Genomic DNA, 19,800 nt, shown 5'->3' on the forward strand with positions numbered 1-19,800 from the left:
AGAATATTGCCCCCTTTTTCATACAATAATTAAACATCAACTCTGCCCCTTATGATATTGTTCACACAGGAGCATACCAGCTGTATACATGGGCCCGTTATTCCTCACACACATCTCCAACACTACCATCTTTTATTTCTATCATCACTAGAGCCCTAATTCTTCCCAACTCTGCCTGAAAGATCTGGATACGTTCAGCTCCCACCTGCAACACTTACTGGAGCCATGTGCTCAGAAAGATCGAGGAGATCTGATCCCACCAAGGACTCCAAAAGCTTAATTCTGATCAAGCATCTTTTCCAGTTGCTGTTCAGTATTCTGATGCAAAAATGAGGATACTGAAAAGGTTCCTTTCCAACACTTCTGCAGCCTCACACTGCCAGGCTAGTTCACAAGGGCCATGCCTACTGCATCTGTTAAGTGGCTACTAATTTAGTTAGTGCCTAATTCAACAGATAGGTGCTCTTTCCAACCTGTCTCCCTGATACATATACTAAGTGGAACACAGGCTAAATTCTGTACTTACAACTGAGGAAAGAAGATATAACGCATGTGAAGTCAGAGCTGGGAAAACCTTGTGTACTATAAAAACAACTGTAATACCTAATGTATATAGCCCTCTGAGGAGAAGTTACCGACTTAGGCACATAATTACAATGAAACAGGCAAAGAAAAGCAAAAAATCAGTCCCCATAGCTAGCATCAGTCCAACAAGAAAAAGAAACCGAGCAATCCAGACCTTAAGGGACCAGCTACAGGTTTTCTGGTGTATGATACAAGTGCATCAATTGACCATGCCTCAGTACATCACACGCAAACCAAAGACGATATAAGGAACCACCAAAAGGCACCAGGGAATTGGCATGGCAAAAAGGAAATGAGCCCTTACAGTCTGCATTAGCCACTGCCACACTGCTGAATAATGCATCATCTTAGAAGTACTTGGTAGGGTGATAACTAATCAGCATCATCAAAACAATGCAGCAATTCTTCTGGTCTCTTCATTAGGCTTGCAAAAATATCCATATGGTGCTTTCCTGTCTAAAGAAGGGAATTACCCTGGGAGTTTGGAAGCCATGATTTGCATGAGTCAAAAGCAAACTTGGCTTCATTGCTGTATGTCTGTCTTGGCGGGGGATTTAAACTCCAAGTTCTCAGGGAAGGAGAAGAGCCATGTGTCCCCAAGCCCCCATCTCAAAAGTAACAGTTCAAAAGTAGGAACCGCTACCCCTCTTCATTTCACATATTCAGCAGATTATTCAACCAAAAACACATCAAGTCGTCCTTACCCCAGTACTGTAACCATGACTTCACTTTTGAAAAACAGGCCTCAGCCTATTGAATGCCACCAAACATGTACCTTATCCTTTAGCTCGAATACATTTTGCATGACCTTACATGAATTGCTTAGATAAAAGCCTTTTTTCTTCTACTTTTGTTATTTTAAAGTGCAGATGCATTTGAGTCATTTTCCCCTTTTGTTTCATATCCTTAAGATCCACAGCTTCAAAGACAAAATGTCAGCATGCAGTCGATTTATGACTGAATTCTTGAAGAGCCACTGAAGAATTACCTTGTCAATCACCCCAAGGACTCTGAAGGCCTTCAGTTCCTCGGCAGGGCTCCTTAGGTTCCAAGAGGGCCTTGAACTTAGTGATCCTGGAGGCTAATGGAAGATATCAAAGATGATACATCAATCAGGGTGGTACTTGAAGGAAGACTGCCTGCTGAAGCAAATGCCAGGCCGAAGGAAACTAAATTTATCATAAATCAGAGAGAGTGAAGATGAAAGGAGAAGTTTTCTGTTTGTCCTTAGTGGAAGGGATTGGAAAAAAAACCACAACAACTTGCAAGTAAATAAAAATCATTGAGATAACATTGAAAACCAGAATTTTAAAAGAAAATATAATGAATGTTTCTATTTTCTATGCTTAATGGAACCTGGCAATTGATTACTCAGTTCCTACCCATCACAATAATCAATCAAAGCCTTACAGGTATTCTGGATACAAAATAATTCAGAGATCACTGAGGGGAAAGCAAATTAGAGGCTTTTTAAGCCTGAAGAACATAAAATACAGAATTACAAACAGGGGTCTCGTGCTCTCTGGTGAGCTTTATGAAATCCTTTTAATAACAAGGTGCATAACAGAAATACATCCTCAAATTGCCTTAGAAAAAGGATCTAGCTATGTATCGTTCATCTAGAAATTAAACCATAGCAAGAGAACTGGCAGGAGCTAACTATTCAAGCAGTTCATATGCACAGATTCTTGTCTGTGCTATGTTCTGTAGCTACTCAGGGCACACTCAAAGCTTGCACGTCAGAGGGGGGAACAACATTGCAACTGGAAGTCTTCTGGAACAAAGATCAACCCCTCAAGCATCACATATACCTCTGGCACATTAACAAACATTTCCAGGAGAATTCATTAGATGTTCCTCTAGACACCCAACGTGCAACTTCTACCAGAACCACAGACCTGGACCTCTTCCTCAGAAATAAGGTAAATTCATTTGCAGAGTTGTTGAATACCAAACTCCTTTTAACCATAACCTGGCCTTCCCAGCACACTGCTGTTGCACAAAGGTAAAGGAAGGTGAAAGGCTTCTAAGAAGTAAAAGCTGTTTAATTTGCCAGCATCCTGAAGTAATATTTAACAAATACATCACAAAGGAAAACTGCTGGTAAGCAATTATGCTGTGGATGAAATGTTTATCAAAGATCAAGAAATCTTTCCATATGATCAGAAACTCTCAGAAAAACTGAAGATCCTGAACTAGGACAATCCCCTTTGCTTCCCCACAAGTGTTTCTCTAGCATCCCTACTGTGCTATCCCCAACGGCCAGAGCACCTCTTCAAATCCCACCCCAAAACTGGTTCTGCTTCATGTTGCCAGTCAATCACCTTTTCTCCTTCCAAATTCTTTCCCCAAATCAACATTTATTTAAGCATTGGCCACAAAATTCCAAAGAAAGGGTCATGAACACGTTCAAAAAGCATGGAGGAAAATGTGCTTTTGTGTTCGCCTACCAGGCTTGATGTTTAAAAGAGACTATTATTTATCTTCATTTGTCTCAACACTGCCAAGCAAGAGTACCAGCAACAGTTATGATAAAACCACCCAGATTCTGCATGAAGAAGAAATTAAAAGCCTCTAAATGCACTTTTTCCTCCAAGCCTAATTTAGGTTCCACATCCTAGTAAGCTGCTGGAAGGTCGAGGGAGTTCTTGTGTTGGGTTGTACTTTGAGTGTGTGCAATTCTTCTGCAATTTGCTTTGAAACAAGAAGCGGTGCTAACACAGAGCTTACAGATGACAAGATTTCAAAAGCATTCCAAGGAATATACTTAATGAAAGAGACATTTCCAAATCCTCCTGACTGCTATCCAACATTTCCACTTTTATCTGCATGTTATTACCTTTTAGAACCATTCCTCAATAATCAAGCTTTTAAAGTTTTCTCTTATGCATACCATTTCAACCATGAATGAAGTTCCTACATTTCTACAGAAGTTAACTAATAGTTAACTATTAAGTTAACTAACTAATTAACTAGTCTAATAATGCTACAGAATCAGATTTCTTCACCCATCGTAGCTGAAGAGCCCCCAGAAAAACCCAGTATGTACTTTTGGGCCCTTCTCTAGAACATCACCAGTGGTGGCACAATCAGCAATACCGTGTACACACACTGCTTTTCAGTTATGCACTATACAGACACTTCTTACCTTAAAACGCTTTACGGTCACATCCACAGCTCCCAGTGGCTTCTCCATTTTTATCAGTTTCAGGTTATTTTTTGCTCTTTACAGTATTTTGGTTTCACTGTTGCAAAGTCTAATAGCAGAGGCCAGTGCTGGGGAGGCATCATATTCTGTCGTGAAGCAAGCACACTCTAAATACCCAATTCCCAGAACTACACCAGTTAAGCACTCTATGAAGCCTCCTGCTCCTCTGAATAGTGAAAATCCAAGCTCTGCATCCAGCCATCAGTAACAAAGAAAAGCTAGCTCTCTCATCAAAAATAGAGGAACAGAATAAAATAATACAGAAGGAGTAACAAAGTCAAAAGCTTCCTTTGCCTATAAAAATAAGGCATTTATATTCTAAAGAAAGTGGCAAGCTACCTCTGCTGGCAGGTGGCCATCAGCAGCTTGTCCAAATGCTCAGCATGCTGCTCAGGTAACCCAGCATATTCTCTCTTGTGCCTAGACCCTCTGTGTTTTGAAACCATTTCCAGACTACATTCTGAGCAGCACAGCTGGAGTTACCTGACTTGGGATTGGCATCACCAGTTCCTTTCCCACCACCACCTTTTGACTAGTGTGTGGTAATTTCAAGTAGAAAGGGATGATGCTGATGGTGATACTGCCCTTTGCAAAGACTCAGCAGCTTGTGGCCTCCACCTGCCTTTGGAAGGCTCTAGTTTTTGCAAGCTACACAATGAAACACAGCAATAGCTCCTGTCCCAGCTTTGGCATCACTGCTAGCAGCTGTAAGAGCAGGGGGAGAAAGAGAAGTACACCATGAGCCAAGCAAGAGGAAAAGCCTCATATGTTAAACTCATTTAAGGCAAGAGCACTATCCCAAGCTCAGTGACACAAACACCATTTGACAGAAAATGATGCTACTGCTGATGTTGCCACCTTTGACAGCAGTTACCACAGAAGCTGAGGATACAAAAAGAGCACTTTCACAAACACCGGTGCAGAGCTACACATCAAGATGTGATCTCCTCTCACCATTCGGAGGCCTGTGTCTCATGACTTCAGTAACTGTAGCTTGGCCAGGCCCTTTTATTTATATATATATATATATATATACACACACACACACATATAATGGCGCACAAAGAAACAATTCTCAATATAAAAAACTTGGCATAAGTAGCACTATAAATGATTTCAAAAAGTGAAAAAAAAACCCATGCATTATAAAAATACCAAAGTCAAACCAGACCCTAAGCCTGTACATGCAGCCGTGCTGGGCCTTGCAGCTGACAGCTTTGTGAGACTGCAGCTGCCCAACGGTCGATCCAGTGAGATGCAAAGGCTGTGCTGTAGCTCATGCTCAGGTTTGGAGGTGGCTCCCCAGAGCTGCTACTAAAGGGGCAGAGGAGAAAATACACCTTCAGTGTCTGCAAAATGGCCTGCTACTGCTGTTACACAGCATCCTTGAGTGCTTGTCGGTGAGAAAGCCCTTGAGGCTGCCGTGCTGTGCCAAAGGAAGAAGAGGAGGACAGCGTTTGCTGCAGCTTATTTTTCCCAGAAGGTCTACATGCCTGTTTACAATCTCCAGAAGCTGCCTCTGCATCTCCAATGGGTCACAGGAAGGCTTTTCTCAATGCTTACAAGACCCTGTCAAGCGAATTCCCAGTTCATGGTCAGTCATAGTTGCGTTAACTCCCTGTGCTTCTCTTCAGCCTTAAGAAATCTTCTATCCATCCGTAAGCCCTCTGCCCATAACCTTTTTTCAACAGCGCCAAGAGTTCTTCAAACACCTCCTCTTGTGCTCCTCTCTTCAGCACTCAGACTTGCCAGCAGCAGGGTGGTTACTAAGGATGCTATCCTTGAGGACTACACTGTTGGCTTTTGTTGAGGGAAGGTAAGCAACAAACTACTGTTGCTCTTTGTTTGGTTTCCATGGCATCAAAGATAATTTTTGCTTCTCAGCTCTGAAATGCCAGGCCTTTGCCTCTAGGGAAATCTGGTTTTCAAAGCAAAGGGCCTGGCATTTCAAGCTGGGGGGGAACGGGTTGCTTCCTTCTGCCTCAGGCCCCTAGAGAAAATCCACCATGCTTTACCTTCATGTGGTGTTCGGATGGCAAATGGGTGGCTTGGGGTGCATTCAGCAGGCAGTCTTTTGAGACTGCGGAACATGGCTCAGCACCCAACTGATAGCCCAAGACACTGGGATATGTGAGAGGCTGAAGGGTGCAGGATAACTGAACCTGCACTTCTGAGCTTACCTCTTCCCTTGCCAGACATTTCTCATTCTGGTGGATGAGAAAGAAGTAAAATGTCATGTCTAAGAAGGACAGGTAAGCCTAGTTTTGATACTGATCACTGTGACTGCTCCTTGTAAGGGCATAATAGGAAGCACACAGCTATCTACACCAGACACGGTTGACAAAGCACTTCTGCCTTGTAACATCAGGTCATGAACAAGAACACTTCGCCTTAAATTCCTATGCTTGCTTATAAGTCAGACCTCTTTCTACAAGGTGCAAAGTCTCAGCACCCCCACTGCCCATGATGTTCCCTGCACTGAACCATGCTTCCCATAACAAAACCACACTCTGCCAATGTAATATTGCCACAGGTACTGCTAAAGAACAGGATTTGTCCTTCGTTTTCTCGCAAACCAATTTCAGTTGTGTGGTTCAAACTGTGCTGACTTGGCCATGCTTCTAGGACAGGCATCCTACGCATGCAGTGGCTTCTCTCAGCCTTCAGTATGTCTCCAGAAACATTGATGAGAGACCTCTTTACAGATCCATGTGGGCAGAGAAGGTATTGTATAGTGTTATTTAAAACACTGGCACACATATCCTGCCCAAGCACCAGCATTTGAAGAGATGGTATCAGTCAGCATGACCTACAGCAGTGCCACAGGAGGTGGCAACAGACCAGCCTTGCCCCAGTCTGACTGCCATTTACATGTCATTGGTCATAGAAACAACAAGCTGGTGTGAAGTGGCAGTGAAAAGAGGTATACACACCTGTACACTATAGACTTGATTCCTTTAGGAGGAGGACATGCTACACATAGATGCAGGTCATTTCAGCTCACTTATCACTGTCTGCAAGGGGTGGAATAATTCATGCAAACTCCAGTATAAACTATCTGGAGCAGTAAACATGAAAAGCACTAAGATGCAACAATTCAGGTCTGCTCAGGAATCAGCGTGCAGAAGAGTCACACTCCCCACTTGCCTCAAGACACTAAACCAAAGCACAGAGCATGCCAATCCTTAGTGGTTCCGACCAGTACCCTTACAACAACTTTGGAGATAAGTCCTTTTCTCAATGCACTTTCAGCTATCAGCTTGGAAACAAGCTGTTCCTCACCATCACTATCATGACCCAGATGCACCATCTGCCCTTGTTGCCAGCAAATTCCAAAGCTCCACGATAAAAGTCAAATTTATGCATTATGAAGAGCAAAGAAAGGATATTAAAAAACACAAACAGACTTAGTAAAGCAAAGCCAAACATGGGAACAGGGTGGGGTTTTGTGAAAAGAAGAATAAGCCAGGTGCACCATTTTGCTTGTGCAAAGTCAGGTTTGCCCTAACTTGTCAGGTTTGAGGTTTAACACACAAGAAGAATGGTTTTGTATTCTCATCACCTTTTTCTTCCTTGTCTTATCCCAATTAGTCCTGCTTTCCTTTGGGTCTGCAAAGAAGGCATGTGCCTTATTCTGTCCAGCATAAAAGAGGAAATACTTTACCTCTCAAGTTCACATACAAAAATACAACCTATTTCTTCCTCCTTCCCAACCACAATTCACTTTTAAACTTATAAAAAGGCAAAAATAGGTTGTTCACTTTTTTTTTTATCTTGTTCTGCAATTTCCAAACACACTGAGGTTTCCATTCAATACAGATTCTTCCCCATTTTCAGGGGTGTTTGACCCAAAGAAAGACTACCTAGTAGGAGTTCGTATCAGTCCAAAACACTAAATTGTTCAAAGTACACTTCATAGCAGCAGCAAGACTCCAAATGTCACAAAATATATCCCATTTGGAACATCCTCAAAACTGTACTTGTGGGCTCGCAACATTAAAAAGCTACCCTTCAAAATCACTGCCTTTGCTTTCTTCATTTACTTATTAGGGAGCTGGGTTTTAGAAGGCTTCCCATTTTTGCAGCAGTGGTCTCCTTAAAGCATTTTTAGATCTGTGCAAAATAAGAAGCAATAATCTTGTGCCCCTTTTGTCCTCACTTGATATAAATGTAGAGAGACAGGGAGTTGGTGACTTTTATATTTACTACAATAGGGCGGTCACTGACAAGCACACACAGTTTAGCATGACTGCAGTAAAAGTCTGAAGTTAAGAACAGATAAGTCCCAAAGGACCTGTTTGGGGAAGGGCAAAGTAGAAATTTATTGAGGGTATCTTGGAACAAGCTTTGTTTGTCTTTTGTACAAGTACAGATAAGGGTGTTTCTGCTTAAGAAGGTAGGAATTACTACAGGACCTCCTCAAAAAGCAAGAAGCAGTTGATCACTTCAGGATATCCATTTGAAGGCATCTGGAAGAACCTTTGCTCAATTAAGTACTTATTTTGAGGGAAACTCATCTCATCTCCCCTTGCAATGTGCTTGACTCACTTCTGATACACACTGTTACACCCTAGGCTAAAGAAGCCAACAGCCTTCTTGCTCCCTATAGGACTGAGCAATAGCAAGGGAAAGTCAAAAGCAGTGTTATGTTCTAGTGTAGATTTTTGCGTTAAATTCTTTAGCATGATTAAAAGAGTTTGTCATCATGTGCTTACATCATTTACATTATATAAGTTGCAAGTAGAGGAAACCATGCAAAAAAAAACAGACCTGTATTATATGAAGCACTCAATGCTACGAAATGCAAACAAGAAGAATCAGAGAAGAATGGCAACTTAACAGAATAACATCAAAACACTCCTCAGGCTCCCTGAAAGAGAAATTCTAGACAGTTTGTGAACCTCAAGCTCATATTTGTTTTGCTAAATGCCAGGACAATATAATTACATGAAATTCTGGTCAGAAAGAGAAGAAACTGAAGCCTACCATAGAAACAGACGAATCTTCTGAGGGTTTATGGCAGAAGCTGGAAATCTGTTCAGCACGCATAAGGTATTCTGCAGTCTTCCTTTTCACTGCTTCACGACGAGTTGGACTTGATTCACCTCAATGGGGGAAAAGAGAGAAGCACTAAGTAATCAAAGCACATGGCTGCTTTGATTCTACCTTTTTGGTTTGCTTCAGGTTATGCCTAATCAAACCTACAGATAGGTTTCCTTATAAAAAGCAAATGCTGTGATATCAGAGTTCTACAAAACCAACAATTCAAACCTTGCTACAGACCAAGGTAAACAGTCTTCCCTCAGTTTTCTGTGTATATGTTTCTATGGTAACATAAGAAGTGAGACCCCTTATCCAAACATTATACTCCAAAAAAAAAACCACACCTCAATTAGAGAAAACATAAGACGCTTGCAAGAAAACAATAAGGAAGCTGGGGGTTTGCCTCCTGTTTCTAATATTGGCTTTTCTAAATATAAAGGAAAGCCAGAAATGCTGTTAATAGACACAAGACAATATGAGAGACACCAAGAAATCTTGCCCACAGCTTTCCAGTGCTAGCTCTTTGCCTGCTGGCCTGCGACTACACAAGAAGAAGCACTTACACCAACTATTTCACTTCCCAGGTGGCTGAACCACCACAGTGTTATGTCCACTTTACCCAGCCTCTTGCAAGAGGTGAGAATCCTAGGATCCTGCACAAACTCCATCTTCACTCCAAAACTTAAGAGTTTATCACGAGCAGTATATTGTTATAATAGACTCAATTTGTGATGACAACAGAACAGTCAACCGCCAAGCAAAGATAAGACTGTGAGTCACAACTGCTATAACAGAGAATTGACATTACTATGCTGAAATATAGTTAGAGACAACTGTTCCAGAAGAAGTCTGAATGATGGCAGAGACTTCATGTGGCCCTGACAGCCTCCTCCAGCCCTGAGGCCATCCAAGACTTCAGAAACACAGCCTTGGCCATGATAGGCTTCTGCACCAACAGGTACAAGCCACCACCTCTCACAAACCAATGCTCTAACAGGGCAAGGAACTGCAAGGATATCTGCCTAACAGATACTCAACATGAAAGTCAAGGCAAGGAACAGGAGAGGTAATAAATTAAGCACACAAATACACAAACCCTAACCAAGAGCAGATAACAGAGACAATAACAAAGACTAGAACTCATAAGATACTGATCATTGGGCCATGAAAGGAACCATCTGAGTGTAACCTTGAAGAAGTTCAACCAGAAACTTGGTAACTGATAAGGGAAAAAAACAGATTATTGTAGGTTATCAAGAATGAGTCCCATAAAAAAGAGCAAACTTATTATGGGATGTCTGACAGAGACTTTACTGTGCAAATGCTTGCATGCAAAAGTTATTGTGGAAGATTTTGGGGGATGGGGGGATTGTGGCAATGCGTAAGGCTTTGTGAGATGTTTAAGAGCAGGATTAAAGGTAAGGAAAAGGAGAGGGTCAAGGTGGAGCACAAGCATGAGCAAGCAGAGGTGAGAATTTCATGGGCTGATTGCGTATAAGCAGGCTGCTGATTGCTTGTCTGACTGAGCCCCATACCTGACCACCGCCGCCTGTCTTACCTTCTTATGAAACTCTGCTCCACACTATTGTGTGCTTATTATTCTCTGTGCATAAGATACACCAACAAAATTCAAGCTAGATAAGCAAGCAAGTCAGAGAAAAACATCTGAGAGCTGGACCATGGAGCTCTGGCATAGCCACCAGAGAGACCTGAACAGAGGATCTTTCCCTGACCAGCAACAGGTCGGAAGAAGTTGGTCATTCATGCAGCCTGTCGTTATGTAGGTGTCTGCAAAGGCAAGATGCTTCTGTCTGTGTCAATGTGTGGTCAGTCACGTCCATACAGAGTATATATACACACAGGCAAGCTCGTCTTAACAAATCTGCGCTCAGCTTCACTACTGGTAGGACCCAAAGGGATAGGGATAAGCTGCAGCCAGATCTCTCTAGCAGCTCAGGGCAGGAGCCACCGCTCTGATCCTTCAGTCAGCCAGATCTGGCTAGCTCTAACACCAGCTCCTTAATAAAGGAGGAGCAGGTTGTCTGGTTGTTCCATTTGCTAGGCGGCAAAGAACAATGAAAAACTAAGTACAAGGTCTCTGCTGAAAGGTCAGCAGAGCTGCTCTGCTGTAGGCTCTAGGAGTTGCTATTTTCCCCCTGCCCCATACAAGTGAAAATGAATCATTGCTCTTGCTTTAGACAGTCCTTAGACTCAGAGTGGGAAGAAGGCAGAGACTCTTTTTCACTTTATGTTGCCATGGTCTACTACCAGTCATTTTGACCCTGTTATAAAATAAAGACTCCCCCTCCCTTTCATACTGTGACTACAAGTTACCTAAACACACAGAATCATCACACAGACTCCACCAAGAATGAACAGAAGAGACATACAATCTACTCCACGCTCTCCAGTAAGTGACCTATTGTAAATCTCATTACCCACCTCACAGCAGGAGGGAAAAGTGATTGTCACTTCCTTGGACAGACATCGTGCCCTGCCCTGCAAAAACCTTTGGTTTGGGAAAAAAGCTGGACAGTCATAAATTCGGTGCACTTGCAGCATACAATATTATGGGTATTTCTCAGTAACGTCTCTCATTCTAAACACAGAGGGGACTTTGTACCAGGTCCAGCACCTCTAATAGCAGTCTCCACTTGGTAGGACTCTTCGGGTGAAACTCCCCTAGATAAGACTGCTAGTTTTAATCCCCTCTAGGAGAAAACAACTCAACAGCACTCCATTGTTTGAATGTGGATTTTGCTTGACCAGAAGACAAGAAACACACAGTGTTTCATAAGCGTTGAAATTTCTTAAAGCATGACTAACACTCTTGCTTTCATCTCTTCACTTAATCCTGCAGCACCATAAAACTCCCTTGTGCCAATCCAGTGGTGGTCACCCACGTTCTCTTAAAACACACAAAGTGGCAGGTGCTCAAGGAAACCAAGTCATCTGCACAGCAACAATAAACTATTGAGCCAGCATTCCCTTCAAGCAGACTGGTAGAAAACTGCTAGGTTAGTGTCTAAGGCTATCATAAAAGTCAAGCTCACTGCTTAATTGTTAGTTATGTGTATTTAGTTTGGATGTTTATTGCTCTTTTCCAATGCTTCAGTAATTTTACAGCGATTAATGCAAACAAGCCAGGATGCCCCCTTACAGCTGCCTTTATTCTCCCTACTTCCACATCCATCCCAGCTTCCCTTCTACTTTTCCTTCCTAATTTGTTAGCTAACATTTGCAAACTGTTCACTTCTTAAAATCTTCAGCCACAAAAGAGGGTATGGATTCACAAAGCAACATTTATCAGCAAGTTCTTGCTGTGAATAAGACCACTGACAGTTCAGTCTGAATGCTTTAACTGGTGAGTGTTGGAGAACTGGATTTATGGAAGGAAGATTTTTGCTTCCTATTCTTTGTGTTAGTTTGACCAATAAAATGTAAAAAGCTACATTCCAACATAGATTCCCATTTTAACAGCCAATATCTCACAAAAATCTGTGATATAGGATATGATTTCAAACATAAATGTTACTTAAAAAGCCTTAACACAGGGGGATGAGTAATAATAAAGGCCCATTAAACTAAAAATAATCTTTAGCATTTATGCCAAATTTCAGGTCATGGAACTCTTCGCTTCAAATAAATCACTGAAACACAGCACTAGAACAAATCCTTCTATTTGACAGATGTTAATGCTCTGACACAGACTTTATGCCTTTTTTCTTTAATGCAACATTACATTTTGCTCCAGGATAATGTTTTTAGTTACACAAAATGCACACTCAGAAGAATCAACTCATTTATTCCTAGTTAAGAACTTTTGATTTAAACATTGTGTGAGCGTATTGCGCTCCTCTTTCTATTCTGTGGTTAGCCCACGACAATCTAAAGAAGTATCTCTAATTACAATTTAAACTTGAAAGGCATTTTTCTTTAAATGGCAGCAAACAGGAGATGTTTAAACTGTGTCAAAGCCTTTGATGAATCTTTACAACTACTCATAAAAGATCATCCTGCTTAAAATAATATTGATTTTTCATTTCTTTGCTCAGTACTACGAGATTTACGTTTCATCTGATCAGGATCAAAGCTTCTCCCCTCTCCTGATCACTGGGATTAAATCAGCAATGTCATTTTACACGTTTAAAAACTACGCTGCTAAAGCAAGATATGAAAGTGTAGCGAGGCTGATCATAGAGACCTTAGAATAAAACCCCCTCAAGATTCCCTGTCTCTCTCCCTCTGCATTTGCTAGGAAGCAGCTGTGCCTCACACAGCTTCACATGAATGAAAATATTAAGGCGAGAAACCACCCACTTAGTTTATTTTCCATATGACTTTCCTGTAATTATTTCGTAAACTGTTCACACAACAATATATAAAAACATCTGCAAAAACAGGTAATTAATGTGTCAAGCCAAACTAATGCATTTTTTATGGTGTCCATGCTTCGTCAACTGTAATTATAACTCTTTTTAAGCAAATGATGATGTGTTTGTTGCAACGTGCAAGTGGTTATTTTAGATGCTCTGTTTACTATAACTGCAAACAGAGTATAAAAAAAACTCTACAGCTACTTTGTCACACAGAGCATCCTTCATCTACACAAGCACAAGCAGGCTGCTCCCTCATTGTCCGAAGGTTTTTGCTTATTTCAAAGTAATAGAAGTATCTTTAAATGAAAATTGGCTTTGGAAAGGCTGACCAGGCCACCCGCTGACCAAAGTAACAGTAGCCAGGACATTAGGACAGCAGCCAACAACCTAAAATTTGTTCTTTAATTTTCATTTCTAAGGGCAGCTCAGCTACAATACATGTACAAAACCAGACCACTCCTAACAACATTCAAATGATCTTGAGGCTTTGATAGAGGAAACCCACAAATATCGGAATGATTGTGCCAAGGACTTCATCTGGGACTTGTTTTCCATCATTTGAAGGAGAACTGCAGAGAAGCAGCACAGGGGGCTTCTCCTCCCACCTCAGAGCATCTCAGAGGAGCACATATCTTTGAGAGATTAGCTTACTCAGTGCTGAAGTGTTCAGCTCAGTTAAGTGTTTATTCAGGCATCAAATCTTCTGTAATGCTATCCTATAGGAAAATTACTTATGTTCAGATATTCATAGCAAAAAACTATTGAAAGGGGGCCATAACCAATAAGCTCAAACAAACAACCTGGGCAGTAAGGACCATGGGATGAAATCTGTCCTTCTCCCCCACTTAACCTGGGGCTCTGCTAACACAACACATCTGAGGAGTGCTGTCGAACTCAAACTTGCTCTGGTCCTAACTATTTCCCTCCACAGATCCAGGATGAAGTCACATGGAAGAGATGTATCTTCCTGGGTGGTAACAAAGACAGCTCTAGTCTCCATTTGCCACTAACATACAAAACACCCCCCATTCAATAAATCATAGTATATAGCACCCACCCAGGAACTGTAAATATTCCTTCCTTTGTTTCTCATCACATCCAAGTCATTCCTCAGTGGGAATTAGAGCCTCAGGAAGAGCCTATCTGCCAGGACAACATTAGTGCACTCCTTGTCCAACCAGCTCCTTGACCAGGATGTGGATCTTTCCACAGGAAAGATGAGGCTAAAAAGTTAGCATTAACTGTCCCAATCCTCTGTAACCTTCATGTTCCAAATCTTCCTGCTTTTCTCTCAGACTTACTAAAAATATATGTGGGCTGCCTTTATTTAAAGAAGATATTAGAAGAGATATGCTTCAGGAAGGAATGTCCTCTTGCAGAACAGGCTACAAGGAACTTGTGGGAGACTGCCTGTTGTGCTAACCCCAAACTCCATGTTCTTAACAATTTAAACAGTCAAACTTTTCTCTAAATACCGAAATCTTCAATGAAACGCTTATAATTGTCAAATCTAACAGCTATAATACCATTTTTTATTTTTAAAAGTTTCTTTATCTTCTTCACAGTCTTCCTGCACGTATCACCCAGCTGGATTGCTGGATTTTTCAAAGCCTTGCTCTCTATAAAAATGCAAGGGAGTAAGCCTTAAAAGATTTATTTCTTCTCACAATGAAAAGAGGTTTAGCAGCACCTTCCTTATTAGTGGGTAGCCCAGCTGTTATTTTTGCCTAATTGGTTCAAGAGGACCTCTGTTCTTCTTAGGGCAAACACTTCTTACATCATGTGAAGCAGACTCCTTTGTCCATATTAGCCAAACAAAAGCTCAGGCACCCCGTAAGTGACAATGCGGCTCATCATCCAGCACAGGTTTGTGACCACTTTGGACACACTTTTATAACCCCTGAATTTATTGCAGGAAGAGCTGCTGATTTTGGAACGAGTCTCCACCAACTTTCCCAGGAGAGCGGGTAACCTTGGATTTTAAACACTGACTTAAGTGAGATGTGGCAGGTGCTGGGGCAAATGGGCACTTCAGCATCAAGGGAAGATGCTCGAGATTTTAGCAGCAGGTGGCAATTTGGGATTGGGAAATAAGCCTGCTAGTTCTTCACCTCCAGTATGCTACATATTATATTAATGATGAGTTCCTTTGAGGTGGTGGCCAAATTCTGCAGCTGAAAAATATGTAATTATTAAAAATTAACACCAAGGTTAAGCCCACAATAGTAAAACAATTTTTTCCTCCCTTCCTCTTTCCCTCTTTTTCTCTCTTACGTTTTGAAGGAGTCGCATCTTTTTAAGATGCACCACATTTATCAGAACCATTCTTTCTTAAATGTTTGAAAATACAGTACTGTACTCTAGGAACCAGGAAGAAAAAAACCTCTCCTGCTGAAGCACAAATGAGTGACAGTGAGTGGACACCTAAGAAGTATTCCGCCAAATTTCGCCTGTGCTTATAACTATTATGTCTATATTTTATAGATCACTGGAGGTTGAGCCACACACTTGCAGACCTGCACTTCCTGGGAAGTTACCACTTTTGCATCCTGTAGAAAACCCAAGGTTAGACACCAGTGGTGTAAAGGTCTAGGTAAACTCTTCTCTGGAGAAAAGATCTTGGCGTGTTTGCCAAAGTTAAGATTACACAGAAGAACGGTGTGGGTGAAATGCGAGTGACCAGTAAAGGAGTCAGTAACACTCAATATCATAGAATTCATAGATTCAGATTCACAGAACGGGTTGGGCTGGAAATGACCTCAAAATCACCCAGTTCCAACCCCCTGCCATGGGCAGGGACACCTCACACTAGAGCAGCTTGCTCCAAGCCCCATCCAGCCTGGCCTTGAACACTGCCAGGGATGGAGCATTTACCATTTCTTTGGGTACTCTGGTGCCAGCGCCTCAGCACCCTCACAGGGAAGAGCTTCTGCCTTAGGTCTAACCTGAACTTCCCCTGTTTCAGTTTGAACCCATCACCCCTTGTCCTATCACTGCAGTCCCTGATGAAGAGTCCCTCTCCAGCATCCTTGTAGCCCCCTTCAGACACTGGAAACTGCTCTGAGGTCTCCACGCAGCTTCTCTTCTCCAGGCAAAAGATACATAGATAATATCAACTTTCCAGCAACACTGATCAATGAACATCTATTTCTAGAGCAAGTCATGTTAAACCCACAAGGTTGTGGTGGATTTTCACATGTGTGGGACTGTCTGGAAAGAACTAAAATGAATGGTCACACCACAACAAACCACTGAAGGGAAGAAAAACTTCCCATCCACCTGTTAAACATGTAGTCCTCAACTGCAAAGGTGTTTCACCAAAGACCTCACCCTGTGAGAAATATTCTTGAACACTTTGTTATAAAACTACATAAGGGAAAACAACGGATACTGCGAGACCAAAGGACAAGCAGTGGCATCCCAGCATGAGGACACGAAACATGAAAGCAGCAGCAGGTCCTCCATCAGGAGGAGAGAACTGACAGTCCGAGCAAGGAAAGAAGTTACACAGGCCGCCACCACCACAGAAAAGAGGAAATATTTTGCAAGTCCTGTGCACTCTTCCTTCCTAACAAAAAAGCCAAGTCCAGTTAGACCCAGCAACTGCAAACACTCCTGTTTTCAGAGCAGAGGCAACCCAGGCACACAGACACCAACCCCTTCAAGTAAGAACAAGTTACTGCAGTTTGAAGCAGAAAGAATTAAAGGCAAAAGAAACATGAAAAAAGCCCACAATTATGAGATTCATCAATCCTGACAGTCTAATAGTACTCATATCTATGTATTAAATATAATTCATGTGTGCTTTTATACAGCACTATGGGAAATTATATCTTACCATAAGCAATCCCTAAATTCCCTAAAACAGAAGGGCAAACAGCAGACATTATAGATACCAAGCCTATGCTAGTCCTTCTACATAGCTTGGAAGCTGGAGAGGCTATTTCAAGATAATGGAAAGTAAAAAAAGAGAAAGAAGACAGGAAAAGAGAAAAAGAGGATGTGAAAAGAAAGAAGCTGCATATGCAAAACCTGTTTGCAGGCAGGGGGTGGTAGTATAGAAATCAGAGCACCGATTATCACACAGCATCACGCCCTTAAACATACCTATGCCATTTCCTACTCCAGCTAGTAATTTGCCTCAATTCACCTACACTGCCCAAAGCATTTAATTCTGCAGCCACAGACTTCAGTTTTGTCACCTAAGGACACAAGTGGCACTGTAACCTAGGTCAGTCTGTTCTGTCTACACCGTATGCTGGAAGAAGTGTGGCAACCCTACTAGGTCTTCTGATGGGCAGCAGAAACCCCACGTAGCAACAGTCAAAAAAAAAGATGAATGCACTTAGCTGCAGCTAAATGCTGGCTAACAGCAGATAAGATAAAAGGCTGTGCAGGCAGGATGAGATGTCTGTTAAAGAGGCTGGGCACAAGCAGCAGCCTGGCAAGGAGCTGCTATGAGGACCGACTTGGATGTCTTGGAAAGGTCAGAGCAAGCTCAAGCCAATGCAGCTAGCTGTGTCCCCCAGAAGAGAGAAGAAAGAACTGATTTTTAAAGCCCCTTGGTCACATATTTATTCATTCTTTAACAGCCACATGCTAAGCATCTCCATTCAGAGCCATCTCTATATCATGCGCTACAGGCTGGCATATGAGTATTGCTGATATTACCCTTTACATGTATTATAAGGCTGTGAGCAGGGCTGCAGCTATGAAACCCCAGACCTTTATCAGCCTCTTGGTGCAGAGAAGTCTTGAGCTGTGCCCTAAGCATGCCCTTACATAGCTGAATCTGGCTGTATTTACACATAAATAACTTCACCACACTTTACAGACACATACTATATTTTACTGCCTTGCCACAATGAACTCTAAATCTGAATGGCATCTTGGAGCTGAGGCTGAGGTCCCCAGCATCATGAGTGGCCCAGATAAGAAAGAGGTGGCAGAAGCAACTTTGATGCAGTGCCATGCTCCCCTTGGCATTCTTTCTGAATATCTAAAGACATCACCCAGGGTGACCCATTCAGCATCTACTGCACAGTGATGGATCATACAGCACTAACCTGGTCCAAAGATCTGTATGGTCTACAATGGGCATAGAAACCAACGTATTTCAATTATTAACAGCTCGTAGCCCATAATAGCATGGGTTTCAGTACCACTGGCAGCACAGTAGGATTAGATGACTTTATAAAGCAAATCATAGCATTTCCAACATCCCTTCTTAATCAAGCTGCTTGCCAACAGAGAAGTCCTCTCACAACCGTCGGACCTTCCAAAACGGCAGCTGTGATTTCAAGGTTATATGAAGCACTAGGGATCAGGGAGCACTTGTATGCTGGCTTGGAAGGCCCAACCCAAACAGTTCTATAGCACCCGTACAGTCCAATAACAGGAAACAGTTTTCAGCTCCTTTGCAAGGAACCAGGGCAGGAAGTTTTTGTCTTGGCTGGTTCCAGTCCCAGGATAAGTGTAAAGCTGTAACAGCAAATAAGGCGAGTGATGATACACCATAGGAACACAGGTCTGAGAGCAGGCAGGGGAGACTTACAGTTCCATCAGTCACCCTGTCATTAACCTCGCTGTGGGACCCAGCACAGCTTTAAGGGTCTCCCTGCAGACATCCAATGCATCTTCTTAGAAAACAGGTCTGTTGTTTCCTCAGGAGCTGCCTAAGAGACTGCTGCTCTCAAAGAGAAACTACTCTGAGGAATCATCAAGTGAAAGAAATTTAAAATAGCTACTGTGTTGTAACAGAAGTTGGGGTAGTTAAGTGCCAATCCACAAACAAGCAAAGGTGCTTTTCACTCTGGAAGCCCTCATGGAACATCCATGGCTGATCGCCTTTTCACAAAGTACTGTCTTCTTGGCATTCTGTCAAGCGTGCTCCTGTTTGCATCCCTGGCTCCATCACAAGTTCAAATCGTAGCCCATCATAATCCCAGTAATTAGACACAAGTTGGTTTGTTTTCAGTATATCCAAAAATATCATGTAGTCATCCAAAGTATTCCCAGCATTTCATTGTATATGCATTTCTGGGTTAAAAGGCAAAGTCATTTTAGCAAGGTTCCAGTAATTTGTGTAATTTTTGTTCCAGCTCTGTTTACTGGATAAACATTAAAATAGCATGGTGCAGCGCAAAACTGACATTCACAGCCTGCTTTCAAAGACACCAGCCACTTATCTACAAGTTGTAGATACCTAAAACAAAATGCAGATAGCTGGGAACAGTTTGTGGTGCTGTGACTTAAGAGGCATCACATACTTCATGCAACAAGGTCCATGCTGCCCAGCCAAACCAGCCCCCTAAAACAAATAAATACTCATTGTGTGCAGTCACAGCTGCTACGCAGATGAAAAACACCCCACATCTCTCAGAGTAAATGGATCATCTCCCTTCAGATGTTAATGTGCGATATGGAGCCTTGTATGTAACAGACCAGCAACGAACATGTTTGCTTTCTAAACCTCATGGAATACATATGTACTTTTCTACAGGTATTAGACTGACCATAGCACGAAGGGACTCTTCATCAGGTGCTATAGCAACAGGACAAAGGGTGATGAGTTTAAACCAAAAC

General features: G+C 42.1%; 1 protein-coding gene across 15 annotated transcripts in view; it reads right to left on the reverse strand.

Annotated features, from left to right (window-relative positions):
• RPS6KC1 (ribosomal protein S6 kinase C1) overlaps nt 1–19,800 on the reverse strand; it is a 91,486-nt gene that overhangs the window by 40,157 nt on the left and 31,529 nt on the right. For 11 of the 15 annotated variants that reach the window (XR_009747240.1, XM_061475425.1, XM_061475422.1 and 8 more), the window contains 2 exons: nt 8,780–8,898; nt 1,574–1,666 (listed from right to left, as the gene is read on the reverse strand). The exons of 1 other annotated variant lie outside the window; for it this stretch is intronic. Coding sequence is in view for 13 of the 14 variants with exons in the window: in XM_061475425.1 (XP_061331409.1) it covers nt 1,574–1,666; nt 8,780–8,898 (212 nt within the window). In the remaining variant the exon portion in view is untranslated. Of the gene's footprint in view, nt 1–1,573; nt 1,667–3,733; nt 3,880–8,779; nt 8,899–19,800 lie in introns of those variants that run through there. 3 more of the 15 variants (XM_061475435.1, XM_061475426.1, XM_061475434.1) reach the window with 3 other exon arrangements.

The sequence above is a fragment of the Pezoporus flaviventris genome, unplaced genomic scaffold (genome assembly GCF_033815535.1).
Source record: "Pezoporus flaviventris isolate CSIRO_AGI_PZ_B2104156 unplaced genomic scaffold, CSIRO_AGI_Pfla_v1 ptg000083l, whole genome shotgun sequence".
In the NCBI taxonomy this organism is placed as follows: domain Eukaryota; kingdom Metazoa; phylum Chordata; class Aves; order Psittaciformes; family Psittacidae; genus Pezoporus; species Pezoporus flaviventris.